Below are 17,947 nucleotides of genomic sequence, written 5' to 3'. Positions count from 1 at the left end.
GCAACTTATGCAGAAATAACAATGAAATCAATACCCTCAATTTGACTAAACCTTTTTGCTACAAGTCTGGCCTTAAACCTCTCTATAGTGCTATATAATTTGTTTGATTCTATCACATAGGCTGTAAGTTCTTAAAAATGTAATTACCTGGTCTGGATTATGTTGGCTTCTAAGATTAGTGAAAGCCCCACATCTGCAGCTGGACTACAATTGCACTTTTAGAAGTGGCCTTAAGTTAATCATCTTATCATTGCGTATCTTCAATTGAGTATAATACTCAGTTACACTCAGATCTCTTTGCTTCAAATTGTGAATTTCTTAGTTTAACTCCTAAAATTATTAAGGAGTCCCCCTGCGAGAAACAATCATGGAAATCATCTCAAACATTAGAGGCCTTATCCAAATCCAATCAAATGATACTTTGTGCAATTGGATAACACACAATATGAAGTAGCCAAGTTAATACAGTTGCATTACATGTTTTTGAAACTGCGTATAAAGGACATCCAGAGGTGGTGTTTCTATTGATCCATCAATAAAACCATACTTATTTTTTGACATGAAAGCTATCTTTACCGATCTGGACCATTGATGGCAATTTGGACCAGTTAAAATATAAGAGACTAAGGTAAAGGATGGTGTTTCATTGGTTGGCAAAAATATATGGTGAGCTTAGGGTGTCTTCTTGTCTCAATGGGGGTCGAGCCATTTTATTTTTTTAAGCTCAAACTCAAATATAAAACGAATGATTATGTGACATTATCATAAAACACAATAAAAATTAATGAAATCATGTAATGCTCATTGAAGAAGAAAGAGATACACCGACTCTATTTATATAACAAGATAAAATAGACTAAAAACAAAAATAAAGCTAAAAAATAGAAAATGACTAATCACACTAAAACCTCTCAAATATATGGCCAATGATGACCCTATGATTGACTAATCATGTTTGTCGATGATTATCTTCAAGTCGAATTAGTACTGATTTGAAGTTTCATGAAGGTTTAGATTGATGACTTGACACTGATCATTTGATACTCAAATGTTCTGTTGGTATGGTATGTTTTGTTATGTGCTAGCTCTGAGCTATGATCTTTGGGTACATGTATCTATGTAGTTGGAGCTACATCCAAGCTACTAGTGCATATTGTTTAACAGATTAGAGCTTGAACTTGTGTTTGTAATACATAGACTAGACTGTAATGTATTAATGGTTTAAGGACTATAATCTAATTCAACAAGTTTCTAAAAAACTTAAGAAAAAAATAAATTTGAAATACGAGTTTTAGAAACTATACAAATTATATACGTGGGAGAGGAGTCGAGAGACGGAGTTCTAGGTTCAAGAGAAGTTGGACAGGGGCTTCATATCCACAAACTGGATTGACAGGTTTCCCGAATATAAATTTACTATACTGGCCACAACATAGTCTAATCACACCCTCATCTTCCTTGATCTCCAGCCAGTGTTGAAGGGTCAATAGAAATAAAGATTTCGATTCAAGTCAAACTAGACTAAAGAAGCTAGTTTTGATGATCTGGTTCGATAAAGTTGCGCTGCTAGCGGCTCAACTATAGTGATCTTTAAGCTAGCATCATGCTCCTCCTTGATGGAACAATGGGGCAGAGATTTTAAGAAGAAATTCATCGGTAAGATAAAAAGTTACAAGAGGCGTATTAGGGTGTTAAGGAATAAATCGGATCTGAGTTCGATTGCTAAGCCAAAAGAAACTTGAACTATTAGCTTGGGGCGGAGGAGATGTTTTGGAAACAAAGGCGTTTTGGCTGGCAGGGGGTGACAATAACACATAATTATTTCATGCATGCATCAAGGATAGGCAAAAGTAGAACTTGCTTGTCTAATTACGGGTGCGGATGGAGTATTACTGTTTAGGCAACTAGAAATGGGTAACATCATCCAAAATTATTTTACAAATCTTTTTGCTTCTCCTATTATACATTATTTTGAGACGGTGAATGTGTTTCCCCGAGTAGTAACTGATGATGCAAATATGCGTTTAATTGCTCCTTTTTATATTGATAAATTCAAAACTGATGTGATCCAAATGCAAGTTGATAAATCACCAAGGCCTGATGGTCTGAGCTTGAGATTCTTTCAGCATTACTAGGATTTAATTGGTAATGATGTGTTTTGTGCTTGTAAGGTTGGCTAGATAGAAATGAATTTCCTACTGAGCTGGATGATACGATTATTATTTTGATCCCGAAATGTGATAATCCTGAGTTGATGATGGAGTTGCGTCCAATTTCCCTATGTAATATGCTTTATAGGATAATTTTTAAAGTGTTAGCAAATCGGCTTAAATTATTACTCCCTGATGTCATCTCTAAGACTCAATATGCTTTTGTGTTGGGCAGATCCCTGATCGATAATATGCAGATAGCTTCTGAGTCCATCCACCATATGAGACATAACAACAGAAACATGAAACTGGAAGTTCCTCTGAAGCTTGATATCAGTAAAGCCTATGATCATGTGGATTGGGTTTTCTTATAGGGTGTGATGTGTAATATGTGTTTTCATAGTAAATGGATTGATTGGATTATGTTGAGCGTAACAACTGTCTTATAGGGTTTCAAGCAGTGTCGTTTTTATTGGCCCTATACAACCAGCTAGGGGGCTACGTCAGGGATATCCTTTATCTCCTTATCTCTTTATCTTATACTCTAAAGTTCTTTCTAGGTTGATACTACAAGCTGGGACTGAGGGTTTAATACATGATTGTTGTGTTAAAAGTGGTTCACCCAGTGGTATACATATGCTGTTTGCTGATGATGATTTCCTGTTTTTTCATGCTAAGGTGGAGGAATGCTAGGTGATCATTGATATCCTTAATTCATACGAAGTAACATTAGGCCGGGTTATTAATCATGCCAAATCGGTCATTTTTCAGCCAAAATGTGAAACCAGATTTGGAACAAAAAAATTCCTCTTTTTTACAGGTCCACTCCCCTCTGGATACTGGATGCTACTTAGGACTCTCGTCTCTTATTGGGAGATCCAAAACAACAATATTTGGTTTTCTGAAAGAAAGATTATAGAGCGACTTAGCAGCTAGAGTTTTTGTTTTATTTATATGGTAGGAAAGGATGTTCTACTCAAGTCTATAGCCCAAGTTATCCCTACCTTTTGTATGAGCACGTTCCTAATACCCCTCTATTTGTAAGGACTTTCCAAGGATGATGAATTCATTTTGATGGGTTATGAATGAGAATGGGAAAAAGAATATTCATTGGGCTAGTTGGAAAAAGCAGAGTGTAAAGAAGGATAAGGGCAGGTTAGGTAATAGAGAGTTACATTATTATAATCTTTCGTTACTGGGGAAATAAGGTTGGAAACTTATTCACAATCCTTATAGTTTGGTAGACAAATCTTCAAAGCCAAATATTTTTCTATTACTACTTTCCTCACTTCCGAATTGGGCAATAATCCTAGTTATGTTTGGAAGAGTATGTGGAGTACGAAGGAAGTTCTATCCTTGAGGTTGAGATTGAGTATAGAGAATGGAAGGTCAAGTAACGTTTGGTCTGAACTATGGCTGCCTACCAATTCGAAGTTTTTTTGTGTGCTATCTTTGTTTAGTGGTGGATGAGAACCTCAAAGTTGTTGATCTGTTTGTTAAAGGAACAAGGATTTGGGATAAGGGAAACTGGATGCACTGTTTACACCGCAAGAACCTGAAGTTGTTAGCTATATATTGGTTCCGTTCTGCAATCATGATGATAATATGATATGGCACTACACGAGCAATGAGTTGTATACCTCAAAATCGGGATACCGTATATTGGCAAATCTTCATCTATATCAGGAACCACAAGCAGGTTGGGTAAAGCTTTGGAAGCTAAACATCTTGCCTCGAGTTCGGGTTCTTTTATGGAAGTTATGCTCCATTGTTCTTCCTACCCGCTGGTGCTTGACAGATAAACATGTGCAAGTTCCTTCGAACTGCCTCCACTGCACTTCTAATATTGAGCATGGCCATTTGTTCCTGGGATGCTCTTTTGCCCAAGCTTGTACAGATGCATCAAGCCTCTTAACTCTAGTTTACGAGTTTGAGGAAATAAGCGAATGGTTTATGCATACTTGTGCTATGATCGATGCAATCCAGGCCAACATATACACTACAATCCTCTAGTGTGTGTGGCGGCAGCGGAACTCACTGATGTGGAATGGTCAGTGTGAAATCCTCGAAATGACAGTTAGTCGTGTGATGTCCTTTGTGTCCGAAGGGTGTGAAGCGCAAGCATCACCTCTAAATCGAAATGTCATCTCCCTTAACCCACCTTCTACGAGACCTTTCAGGTGGTGTCCATCGGAGACTAGGGCATGGAAGTGTAACAATGATGCCTTGATTTTCCAGGGAGTAGGGAAGTGTGGGTATGGAATAGTACTTTAAAACTTGGCAAGCCAATTTGTTGCGCTACACAGTTCTTTCTATAACAAAGCTGCATAAGTAAAGATTATTGAGTCCATAGCCCTCTGACAAAACATCTCCTGGGTGAATGCTTTAAACTACAAAAATGTTTATTCTAAAACTGATGCAAAATTTATCATGGACTATCTCAACTCTTCGAGACCGGACATTTTTGATTTCGATAAGATCATCCAAGATTGTCGGGATCTGCTAAATTCTAGGCCAGATTTATCTGTCTTTTGTTCTAAGGTCAGCGAACAAGATTGCGACCCGCCAAGCCCTTTTCGATGCTAGCTCTTATGTTTCGTTTTTACTCCTGAGTACAAAGAACGGTTTATGTAAGGATTCCACGGGTCTTTAATGAATAAAGCTATTTTCTTCTATAAAAAAAAACTATACAAATTATTTAAAAAGAAAATAGAAATGATTAAGATGGTTTTGAAATAGTATAAGCATTGGATATTATATAAAATTAGATGTTTTGGTGATAGTGAAAGCAATTGAATTCTATGAACTTAATAAGATTATATATAGAGACATGACATCTAGTATCCTTCAATGATTGATAATAAAAAAAGATGTTATATGTAATTATCGACTGCGATTAAATGTAAAAATTGTGAAAATGAGTTTGTAACTCCAAAATTATCCAATATTTTGTTGGAAAGAAACTCAACTTCTTTTTAAAAGGGACACATATCCCAAATTAGTACACATTAACGTTATTTGTTAATTTAATTACACATATATTTATGAAAAATAGAAACATCCAAATCATAAAAAAAAATATGAATCAGAGAGTTTATAGCCTTTACGCTAATTGTAATGGTTGACATTGCAACTCAATTAATTAACTGTGGACAATGATTAATTAAATAAATACAGATGAACTTCTTAAATCATATATATTCATACAATTTTTTTTTTTGACATGAAATTACAACTTCTAAGACGGCTAGTCCGATTTAGATTCAAGGTTCAATGGATTAAATGCAAGTTGATATCTAAATATCTACAATCAGTTTTGTTTTTTAAACAATTATTTAAGAAATTAAACTAGATTTTTACATGAATTGACAAAAAAAACAAAAAAAAAAGGAAATAATAATATCGATGAGTATGAGTAGACAGAAAGAACTCAAGTTGTAGAAGGATCATTAAAGGCAAGAAAACAAAAAAGAGGGACCATAATATGCACTTTCAATTTCAAAGGGGACATTATTATGTCTAGCCGCCAAGGGCGCAATCAACCTTAAATATTACTAATATTAAAACACTAAACTTACCGACTTTTATTAATTATGTCCTTATTTAAGACTATATGCCATATTAATAATTAATCTAACTATATACTACTAATAAGTTGTAGTTAAATCTATTGCTTATATTATAATACTGGTTAAAAATAAATCACCACTATCAAATCTAAGCTTGATTTTTTACTGAGCTTCGTTATATAATGCCAAAATTTAAGTTTTTGTTTTTCACAAATTAATCATTAAGCTTACCCATTTACTACCCTTACAAATTTCTATCTATGGTCAAACATAGAAAGTGCGAACCAAGTGTGAAATAAAAAATATAACAAGAAACAATATTACATTATTTAATCCTTTTACACTTAAAGGATGAAATTTGGATTGCATATGCTTTTCTACAGATTTGATTTACGAAAAGTATATGTTACATTGTTGTTTGATGTTTTTTATACCTTTTATAGTTTTCTTTACTCTTTGTAGTCGTTTTATCACTTCGTAGATCTTGTATTGGCTTTAGCTTTTACTTGCTTGAACGTTTATTTCTTATATTTTGCTTGTTATAATCCTTCTTTTTTCATCTAATGAAAATACAAGCATATTTCTCAAAAAAAAATTAAATAATAATTAATTTGATTTTTTTTGTTTGAAAAAATAATTTAGGTCAAAGCTTTTTTTTTTTTTTAAGAAAGGTTAAAGCTAATTTATTCATTCCCAAGACGAGGATAAACAGAACAATGAAGATTTATAATGGAATTTATAGATTATTTATTAATATTGGCTAAATTTTAATAGAGTGGAGAATCAAACTTAGAGATTCAACCCCTTATCATTTAGACCAACCCTTATTTGCATAAATAATATCAAATTATCTAAATAATAATTTCGATAAGTTTATTGATTATTAAATTTTTACTTTTGTGTATAATAAGATACTTCTAAACTTTACCTGCATCTATAGGAGTAATGAAGCAATTAGTGGATAGCTCCGGTCGATTGGCTTGTTGAGGTTAATTTGGACGCATCATGGTTAGATCAACACGTAGATGTTAATATTGGAATCATCGAGAGACCAAAAGTTTGTGTTCCTTTTAGACTATTATCGAATGTGGAGGTTGTTAATCGAGAACATGGTGTCATGTTCTACTTACGGTTTAAATATGAGTAATGAAAGTAATCTGTGAATAGTACCACTCGATTTTCTTGTTAAGGTTAATTTAAACGCATCATGGTTAGGTCCGCATGTGAGTGGTGATGTTAGAATCATTGTTAGAGGTGCCGGGAGTTTGCGTTCCTTTCAATCTATTGTCGAATGTGTAGGTTGTTAAACCGAGAATGCTATTAGTTGATTTAGAGCGGTATTAGCCGATTAAAAGCTTGCATGTAATGGTAGTTTTCGAGAGTTCTTGGAATATGACAATGAATTGGTTATCAATAGCTTTTATGAAAACGGTTCTAAGTTACCGCAAGCACATTTTCTTATTGAAGATATCAATTTATCAAGAGTAAGTTTTGGAAGTGTGATGTGATTGTTAAACAGGCACTTTCTCTCCAATCTCCTTATTTCTTCGGAAGTCTCCTTGTTTATTTGTTGGAGTTCCTCTTGATGTTGAAAGTTTGACGGTTAAAGATAAGTGTAACTTCAGTCCCGTTCAATTGGATCCTTTTGTTCACTATTTAAATGTAGTCTTACTATAATCCTACGGTTCTGAAATTACTTAGTTAACAAATATTTTTTTAACGTATTAATCCTTAATTAACTTCTAAAACAAGGAACCACTTTAGCAAAGAGAGAGAAAAATTGACACCAAACTCTATTGAATTTCTTTGACTTCGAAGGAGAAAAATTCACACCGAACTCTACTAAATTGAACGATCTTCTTCTTCTTCGATTTCACCATGAAAAAAAAGAACTTGGCCTAATTATGATATTGTAGTTTGGAGGATCACAAAAACCAACATGCCTTACCTAACCCACATGCTCAAGAAAATCAAAGAATAAAATAATTGCAAATTTGCAATCTAGATTCCAACCCTATATTTAAATTACAGAGTTTATTACTATGATGCTACCAATAGAAAACAATCTAGTACTTGCCAAAAAAAAAAGTAAGATGACTATCAAATTAACTTGTACTTAATGCCTGGTATTTTTTTTTTTTAAAAAAAAAGACAAAGCTTCAATTAACAAGAGATTAAAATGTTTACATTTTGTGACAAGAAATCAATAGAAAACATTATAAAAACTTAAGAATTCTTGAATGATAATAAAAAATAAAAGGACTGATTAAAAAAATATCTGTTAATTAAGTAATTTCAGAACCGTAGGATTATAGTAAGACTACATCTAATGGTGGTGAATGATCAAATAGAACTTAGTCATTAAGAGTCCAATTGAACGAGAATGAGTGTCACCTTGCTCTTTGTTAATGAAGTTGCATTTAAAAAATAAAAAATAAAAAAACAAAACTAATTAATAGAAAAAATAATAATAAAGTACTAACAGGGCATTTGGCATTTGAGGAGATGGGGATAGGAATAAAAGTTGGGATAAGGATAAAGATAAATGATTGGGATAAGGATAAAAATAAGATACTGGTTGTTATGTGGGATAGGGATAGAGATAAAATAATACATTTTACTATATTACCCTTATCCAATTTTAAATACATTAAATTGAACTATCTTGCAGGGATAACTTAGTTTTTTCCATCTAACTATTCTTATCCCAGATCTAATACCACCCCCTCCAGGTATAAGTTTGATGAGATAAAATCTTTATCCCTCTCATCATCTCATCCTCTATCTCATAAACAAACAAGAGATAACTCATTTTAAATTTTTTAGAGCATCTCCAATAGACTCATAGTACACTCTCTAAAAATAATATAAACAATTGATTTTTAGTGATTTAAGAGTGACTAAGATATTTGGATGAAATGGCCAAAAAAGATATTTGGACTTATAATATGGATTTAGATATAGATTCGATATGGACTAAAATGGAACATAGTATAAGGGAAGTAGCGAAGGAAGTTCTAGGGGAATCTAAAGGTAGCATGCCACCGGGTAAGGACATATCTTGGTGGACAGAAGAAGTACGAGAAGCAGTAAAGAGTAAGCGAGAATCCTATAAAATATTAGGGAAGTGCAGGAGTGATGAGAACTACGAAAAGTACAAAGAGGCTAAAAGGGAAGTAAAGAAGGTCATACGAGATGCTAGAGCAAAGGTGAATCGGGATATGTACACAAGATTGGATACGAAGGAAGAGGAAAGAGACATATATAGAATTGCTCGAATGAGAGATAGGAAGACGCGAGATCTCGAAAAAGTTAAATGTGTGAAGGATGTGGACCAAAAAGTCCTAGTTGGAGATAAGGATATCAAGGAACGATGGGGGTCCTATTTTGATAACTTATTTAATGGAGATCGCGGATAAGAGGTTGGAGATATAAGTATCCCTCACGATATGATAAATCGTGAATGCATACGGAGAATTCAAAAGAGTGAAGTCAAAATGGCATTAAATAAGATGAGATTGAAGAAAGCAGTAGGACCTGATGGCATCCCTATTGAGATTTGGAGATGTTTGGGAGAGAGAGGAATCGAATGGTTGACGACGTTCTTCAACAAAATTTGGAGAAACAATAAGATGTCATCCGAATGGAGGAAAAGTATCCTAATCCCGTTGCATAAGAACAAAGGCGATGTCCAAGATTGTGCCAACTATCGAGGAATCAAATTAATGAGTCACATTATGAAACTGTGGGAGCGAGGGATCGAACAAAGGCTAAAGAGCGGAGGGATTGAATTTGTGTCGCTGACACGACTTGATTTCACGGTTTTATATGATGGTTCATGTTAGCCAACCCCGAATCATTTCGGGACTAAGGCTTTGTTGTTGTTGTTGTTGACTAAGATATATCATCTCCAACAATACTCTTTATATTCACTCCTTATTTATTATTTTATTATTAAGATTATTATTTATTGTTATATTTACCAATAGTGTGAAGAGAGAAACTCATCAATAATAAATTATTAATAAAAAATAAAGTTAAGAGGCACTAAGAGTGGAGAGAGAGGATGAAGAGGCTCTTAGTGATTTGAGGAGTCACTAAGAGACTGTTGTAGCTGATTTTTTATTCTCCCTCCTCAAATTTTAACTTAAGAGCCAAAATGCATCAAACAAACGGCCCGTATAGTTTTGGTAATAACTCTGTCACACGAACCAAAATGCATATCCTAAGTATATTTTGTACATGAAACTCTTACATTTGCAATTGACTTTCAAGATTTTTTATCCAACTTGTTTAGAGTAATGCTTCTGGATATATTATTTCAATATCTTCAAGTCATAAAAGGAAATAAAAACGTGAATCATAATCCAAATATTTTTGGAGAAAATAATAAAACAATATCACGAAGCTTGAACCTGTAACATGCATCAACTCTCCAATCCATATCACAAATCTTCTTCTTTGACCTTACTCAAATAGATGACAACCAACAAGGTGCTAATCACAGTTGCAAACTACTTGTGCATGATACATCTATGTTATATGACAATGATCATATTACATGAGTTTATAACAGATCAACCTATTAAAAAAAGTGAAATTTTCAAAACACGAACACGCTTCAGAAGTATTTTAGATTATCGATCAAAGAGAAGATAAAAAAGCAACGACCTCGTTATAGAAATTTCACCCGAACTTGGCGTAACAAAAACTAACAGCTCAATATATGGATTTGCATCATGCTTAATCACTCGTTCCAGGATTTCATATATAGAGTTGCCATATGCATCCTAAACAACACAACTAAACTCACTTAGAGCCAAGTCATGTTTTCAAAATGCACTAATCAACCTTCCGGTTGACATGAAAACCAGTAGAAAATGCTCATTTTAGAAATCTACCAGAAACTACTAGCTAAGAATTGACATGAAAAAGTTGTAATGAAGGAAATTCGCCATGGACTACGATCTTCCATAGTCTTTCTGAACACATATAAACATGTAATATGAACGGATTTGTAATTTCCTACCATTGCGAGTCTTGTTTAAACACTTCATAGTGTGCCAACAGCCACAATTTCAACTAACCAACATGAACTCCTGTACTACATTGTAATGATGTATAAAAACACGGAAAAGGCTTGCTTTCCGATGACCAGTTGTGCAAAAGTCAGGCAAAAGCTATTATACCATCAAAAGCTCAACTACAAGTACCAGTACTACAAAAACTATTGGGGATAGTAACCAGGATGGTATTGAGGTGGAAGATTGTATCCACCATAAGCAGCTGATCTATCATAATAACCAGTTGGCACATATGGATCAGAGTATGGATGGGTCCCAGAAGGGCCTGGGTTACCCGCAGAGTATGAATGGGCCCCAGCAGGGACTGGGTTACCTGCAGAGTATGGATGGGCCCCAGCAGGTCCTGGGTTACCCGTATAACCCATGGCAACCCCTGAAATGCTATAAGGACCAGCTGATGCGCCTGAATAAGAGGAAATTGGAGCAGAGCCAATTAACCCATAAGGCCCAGTGGTTGACAACAAACCTGCAGGTGGTAAATGTGATTGCTGAAATGAATGAACAGCTGAACTGGCACCAGAAATGCTGCCTGGGATAGAGACCGGACGTTTATTACCATTCAGCCGCTGCTTCTTTGACTGCTGCTGTTGTGACTGTTTCTTTGATAGCTGTTGAGACCTATTATTAGGGGATGGTGCAACAACTTTCTTGTCTACCTTCTGCTTCTGTAGCGTCTCAAGTTGACTCTCAAGTTCCTTCCGTGGATACTCAGAATCAAGCTTGTGTTCGTCAATAACTTTAAGGACTGCTTTCAACGCATTAATTTCTCTGGATCTGGCATCATTCTGCATGATGCATAGTTATGAGTAAGAACAACAGAATATATTGAAGACATTAAGAAATTCTGAAATTCAAGGGGATGCCAAATTACCTTTGCTTTAGCAGAGTTATTCCCCTCCTCACAAATTTTCTTACTAAATCTCTTGCACTCATTAATGTGATCTTTTAAGAGAGGAACTGGTTGGAACTTCTCAGTGAGTCCAAATTCAAAGACAAATTTGAGAGCCAAGAGGTGTTTTTCATTCTCAATGAGCTTTTGAACAAGATCTGTGTACAAAAGATCAGATCAGAAATTCTGTCATGGAATTTTCATAGCAGATGACATATAAGCAACAACTTCAGAACACTCACATTCAGAAGAGAACACGTCCTATTTATTCCCTAACTGTGCATGTTGACTTAATCATACTCTTTGCATAAGCAATGGTCAATTGGGTGGTCAGTCAAATGTCAAACTAATTTATATAGTGCAACGGTCTAGGTTAAAAAAAATTAGGCATGCTATCAGATAATAATAATAAGCTATCCTATCCATATGCTTTTGTCAATGCATACAGAAACTTTGCAAAAGCAACTAGTCAATAACTGGAATCATTTCCCTCCAGTGTGGTTCTACATAGAAATTCCAGCCATATCTACATTCTTTCATGTTTTCCACCAAATTTCTTGTCAGAATATCCAGTTCAACAATCAGCCTAGAATTTTATTGGGGTCCATGTTTCAGGTTCATCATATCACTTCTAAAATGAGAAACAAAACAGCTCATTCTTCATGCTACCATAGTTATTAAAGGCGCGCCTGAGGCGCGCCTATGGCGCATGGCGCACCAGGCGCAGGCCTTAGCGCCATGGAAGCCCCATGGCGAGGCGCAATCGCTATGGCGCGCGCCTGGTGCGCCATTTTGCGCCAAAGGCAGTTGCCAAAGGCGCACCAAGGCGCGCCTTGACAGTTAGAGGCAGTTATGGGCATTTTTTTGGTAGCTACTTTATATATCGGAATGGAACACATGTTATATTAACAAAAAGTATCAAAAAGGAGAGAGATTATAGGTTTTAAACTAAGTAGAAGACGAAGAGACTCTTTAAAGAGGAAGAGACAGAGTCATTTGAAGAGTAAGAGATAGAGTCATTAAAAGAGGAAGAAGTTTAGTAGAAAGAAAACACATCAAACGGATTCAAACAACAAAAACAAAGAAGCCAAAGGGAATTCAACTTCAACAGTTTGATGATCAATAGTTTGATGATGCCTTAGATGAGGAGTGTGATAGTGATGATGAGGAGTGATGGATTTGGAGAGTTTTGATTAGGAGTAGAACTTAGGAATTAGTATTCAACTTTAGAGTTTTCTAATATGGGGTTTATTTTGCATTTTAAAATTTATTTATGCTTAAGATATTTTCATGATTTAGTTTTATGTTAGTTTTATATTTTTATAATTTTTATTTTTTTAAGTGCGCCTTGTCTCCCTATGGCGCGCGCCATCTCCATGCGCCATGCGCCATGGCTCCAGGACCCCTTGCGCCTTGGTGCGCCATGCGCCTTTAATAACTATGCATGCTACTACAATTACCCATTTAGCATTTAGATTGTGCTAAATGACCATGGATGGTATCAACAAATTACTAAAGGTTGCAGACGTTTTCAAAATTACAAATTTAGAGTAATGATCTTAGTATCCTGATACTATCCTGGAGATATGATGATTCTACTACTGACCTACACACATATTTGGCATAAGCAATTTGTCAGGAATCAGGCAGCTTTAGAATCCTATATAGATTTACATTCTGTTTCTTTAATAAGTTCTATTCCTAATAGAATTAAAAGTTGATTTGATTTTTTGTATAGGATAGTTACCATTTAGGATAGGTTTTGATTTCCGCAATACTTGGTTACTCTCTATTCCTAATCAATTAGTTGTTGTTTCCTATTCCTAATTAGTTGCTGCCTACGCAGCCCTAACTAGCACTATTTTATTCCTATATTGTTGCTGTTTACGCATCCATTGTTAGCTTGTAATTATGTTTCTTCTATTTAAAGGGGGGATCGTTAATAAAATAACCATCAGTTCAAAATCCAATGAAACTAAGAGATCATGGAGTTCTCTCTTAATGAGCTCCTAACAATTCTAAGATCAGAGGATTCTCTCTTAAATCTCCTTACTGTTTCAACAAAATAGGTAAGTGAAGGAAGACTCTTAAGCATTCTTTACTAGAAGATTATAGGGTACAAGGTCCCGTAACTACATCCCAAACCCGTGTCCATAACAACTTGGTATCAAAGCCTAGTGTTATGGATCTCGTACCCTACAGAAGTAAATTGACCTTCATGGCCATGTATAAATCTGACGGGAGCAGGACAAGGCCGAAAGTGAGGCAAAACAACAAGAGATGTCAGCACGGTTGGATGATCTTTCTCGGAAGATTAACGCTAGTCGTACCAATGACAGAGGTTCTGAAGGAGAGAGTATCAACCGTGATCGTCAAGAAATCAGGCTAACATCAATGACAATAGCGCTACTGTTCCAAGGTATGCAAAACTTGCTTTCTAATCTCTATTCCTTATTAGTTGTTGTTTCCTATTGTTAATTAGTTGTTGCCTACACAGCCCTAGCTAGCATTATTTCGTTCCTATTATCCCTTGTTAGCTTGTAGTTCTGTCTCTTCTATTTAAAGGGGAGGAGATCATTAATAAAATAGAGATCAGTTAAAAATCCAACTGAACCTTAAGAAATCAAGGAGTTCTCTCTTAATGAGCTCCGAACAATTCTAAGATCGGGTTTCTCTCTTAACAAGCTCCTAATTGTTTCAACAAAACGGGTAAGGGAAGGAAGACTCCTAAGCATTCTTTCCTAGAAGATTATATGTCCCATAACTAGATCCCAACCCCATGTTCATAACACAATTCTTCCGGTTCATAAAAACAAAAATAATTTACCTATTACAGCTTAAATGGAAAAACATCAAAACGGACAACCAATGACCTTTCTCCCCAAATGCATCATCAGTAATCTTACACATTCACTGCCTTAGAACTACTCTTCTCCAGGTATCACTCATTCTATCATCAATGTAAAAAATGAAGTTTCAATTTCCCAACTTTTTCCAACTATTCAACCTAACTTGCACTTGTAGGCTGTACCATCACACATGAACTTCCATATTTAAACTACATTCTAGTTACAATAGCTTTTTGGCTATAGAGTAAGCTTGCCTAGTAGTAGCAGACACAAATGAAACAAGTGAACACCTTGAGTTCATCATCAATAACACTTCCCATCAAAATATCACAAAAGAGTCCACACAGACCTAGAGAATAACAATAAGAAACAGACTCAAGCTGATACATTCAAGTGCATTGAATTTAAATGAAAAGAATCTTACCATTTATTAAGTCTCCCAAGCCAATAGCCCGACACAATTCTGTAGCTTGCTTAAACCGAGCAATGACAAAAAAGTAATTTAAAAGGTCATCTGCTTGAAATATCCCCCACAACTCATATGCCACAATCAAATTCAAAAAACCTAATGCCTCTAAAGAGCAATCCCCATCCAAATTCACTTTATTTTTCCATTCCAAAGCCATGGTTTTAGCTCTTTCTTTCACCTGATCACTCAGAACGGGTTTAGTCTCTATTAACACCTCGAATAAGTCCAAACAACCCTTCCTCAAATGGCACAGGTCCGTATCTTTATCACCTCTAGAACTTGAATTTGCTGGAAAAAAACCCTCCATTGCATCCAAAACCATTGCCCCTGCATCTGGAACAGCCCTCATTAAACTTACAAGCTCTTCCCGGATAGAGCTTCGCTCTCTTGAATGATCATTAAAATAGTTTCTCAATCCTTGACCATCCCTCTTCTCGCACAGAAGCACCAATTCCGGCCGAGCAGCGGAGTTACCAATCAATGCATTAAGAGAAGATGATGGTTCGTGCACAGGGACTTCCTTAGACAGCGTTTGAGACTCATGCAATTGAATAGACGAAGAAGATGGGTCTCCACCGTTAACGGTTGCCAATTGATCGGAACCACCGGACCCGTGAAGAACGACAGCTGAGTCAAGTGGCTCAGAGGATTCAAGAGATTGTTGGAGGTCCTGAAAGCGACGAGTGAGGGAGGTTTGAAGGGAGGAGAAGTGGGCGTCGATGTCAGACCAGGAGAGGGGAAAGGAGGAAAGAAGAGAGGAGTGAGCTTGTAAATCATCATAGGCACGCTTAAGGCTTTCCTTTTTGGTATCCACTAGCTTCAACGCTGATTCTATCGTTTTCAGAGTCCCGTTCGAGGATGCCATTGTTATAATGTATAAAAAAATTAAACCCTAACCCTAGACAGAGAGGCAGAGAAAGCTAAAAAGTTCCTGGCTTTGGATGAGGCATATAACGGTGCCACTGGCCGAGACGACGATAACCGGGTGGAGATAGGAGACATGCTCCGACATTTATATTTCTTCCGAATCCAGGCGTTAATGAAACTAGTCGGATACAACGTATTTAACTATCATGTTTTTTCCACATTACATGTTTTTTAACGAAGTTTGGTAGGGAGAGAAATAAACATAAATATTGAGATAAAAGATTGAGATAAAATAAAATTAAATAGTTGATAATTATTATTTTATATTTAATTTGTGTGATATGGATAAAAATAAAATAATATATTTTACTATATTATTTTCGTTTAAACCGTAGAATATTGATTTGAGGGATAAAATTGATTTTTCCATTTTATTAAAATTGTAGAAGCTTATCGGATCTTTTTATACCAGTCTTCTTTAGATATAAGATTTGTATCCATTCCTTATCTTTAGATTTTTTTTTATCCATATTCCACTCCATTTATCCCACGTAACAAACACCCTTTAAGTTTAATGTACACTAATTAAGAAATGTAATTAATTTTAAATAAAAAACTTTGTTTAAAATTAATTGCATCCAAAAATAACTTTATATATTTCCAATATAAAAAGTCAACTTAAATAGGGGTATATTTGATAAAAAAATTAATATTTTTAATAATATATAAAATAAAAAATACACGTCAAAAAATAAAATATTTATACCATGAATAGAATTTTCATAATGTCAATATGCTTGAATAACGGTATATTAACTGAGTAAAAATGTAGTGAATGCAACTATAGTGCTGTAAAACTCAAGATCAAACGAACCGCAATTATGATTTTTATTAGGATAAGTATCAAATTCACGAATAAAAAATTAAAACGAATGATTATAATTTGATTCTAAAAATAGTATGAGACTACATATGACATAACTCTATATTACACACACATCAATATCAACTTACTTACAAATTTATAATAATAGACAATGAATGCAATAGATATGGCAATCCAATTAAATAATTTTCATTTGAGATAAACAAAAATTAATATTAATAAATTTTAAGAATTGAAGATAGAAGTGAATATATAAAAATGTTACAATTCAACTTATTATCATTTATGGTACACATAAAACTGTTGTAAAAACTTAATTACTAAACCACTAATTTATTAACGTATGAATGTCTTTTTATTCTCATTCAAAAGATACCAACTTGACACATTGGTTCGTCAGAAAAATTTGTTACATAAAGATGACTAATAAAAACTCATGAAATACTAACAATTTTGTACAAACCACAACATAATGATTAATAAATATAAAAGTCCGTGTTGCAAAAGCTTCTTTCTCCATATCCTATAATTAATGTACATTTTAGGATTTTGAGCATAAAAAATAATTTTTTATTTACCTTAGTTTTGAGTCCAAATGAAGAAGGGTTGGTGTTCTGGTGACAGTTTGGTACAAAACCTATGAAATAATCTAAATATTAGTGAATTTCTTACAAACGAAGTCTTGCAATCAACTTTGAGGGGTTCTGTTTCTTTAATTTCTAAGGATTCGGTTTTTTTGACTAACACTGAAGCGGTGAGGCTTGTGCATCAGGTTTGTCAAGAGCAATGAACTGTCTTAGCCGGAATTGTTAAGGACTAGGTTACCTTCGTGCAATTCATTCTTTGGGGGGAGTTGGTAAAACCACAAAACCCTAATATTATCTTTCTTATGGAGACCTTGGTTGATAAAAGTCATTTGGATGTGGTTCGTTGTAAATTTCTGTTCAATCATTGTTTCTCTTTTAATTATGGTGGAATAAGTGGGGAGCTTGTTCTATTGTGGAAGGACTCATACAACGTTTCAGTTTGTTCCTACTCGGATCACTATATAGATATTCAGGTCCAAAACAGTGAGTTGGGGGACTAGAGGATGGTAAGCTTTGATGGATATGCAAATAGGAATCATGACTGAGAGTCGTGGTGTCTTTCGTATCAGAATCCTTTACCTTTAACTTTCTGTGAAT

The 17,947-nt window shown here is 34.8% G+C and overlaps 1 protein-coding gene across 1 annotated transcript; it reads right to left on the bottom strand.

Annotated features, from left to right (window-relative positions):
• Positions 1-10,714: 10,714 nt before the first annotated feature.
• LOC136219174 (FRIGIDA-like protein 1) lies at positions 10,715-16,096 on the bottom strand. Its single transcript, XM_066006453.1, has 3 exons — positions 14,966-16,096; positions 11,675-11,850; positions 10,715-11,588 (listed from the first exon to the last, which is right to left on the bottom strand). The coding sequence occupies exons 1-3, from the start codon at positions 15,873-15,875 to the stop codon at positions 10,947-10,949; spliced, it is 1,728 nt and encodes a 575-aa protein (XP_065862525.1). The 5' UTR covers positions 15,876-16,096; the 3' UTR covers positions 10,715-10,946.
• Positions 16,097-17,947: the final 1,851 nt, after the last annotated feature.

Source organism: Euphorbia lathyris, chromosome 2 (genome assembly GCF_963576675.1).
Source record: "Euphorbia lathyris chromosome 2, ddEupLath1.1, whole genome shotgun sequence".
NCBI classification, from domain to species: Eukaryota; Viridiplantae; Streptophyta; class Magnoliopsida; order Malpighiales; family Euphorbiaceae; genus Euphorbia; species Euphorbia lathyris.
Note: the sequence above shows the minus strand (reverse complement) of the source record. Positions and strands in the feature narration are given on the sequence as shown.

Coding starts and splice junctions, on each gene's coding strand:
- LOC136219174 (XM_066006453.1), bottom strand. CDS start 15,875: ATGGCATCCTCGAACGGGACTCTGAAAACGATAGAATCAGCGTTGAAG. Junction 11,851..14,965: donor CTTGGGAGACTTAATAAATG/GTAAGATTCTTT, acceptor TTTTGTACACAG/ATCTTGTTCAAAAGCTCATT. Junction 11,589..11,674: donor ATAACTCTGCTAAAGCAAAG/GTAATTTGGCAT, acceptor TGCATCATGCAG/AATGATGCCAGATCCAGAGA.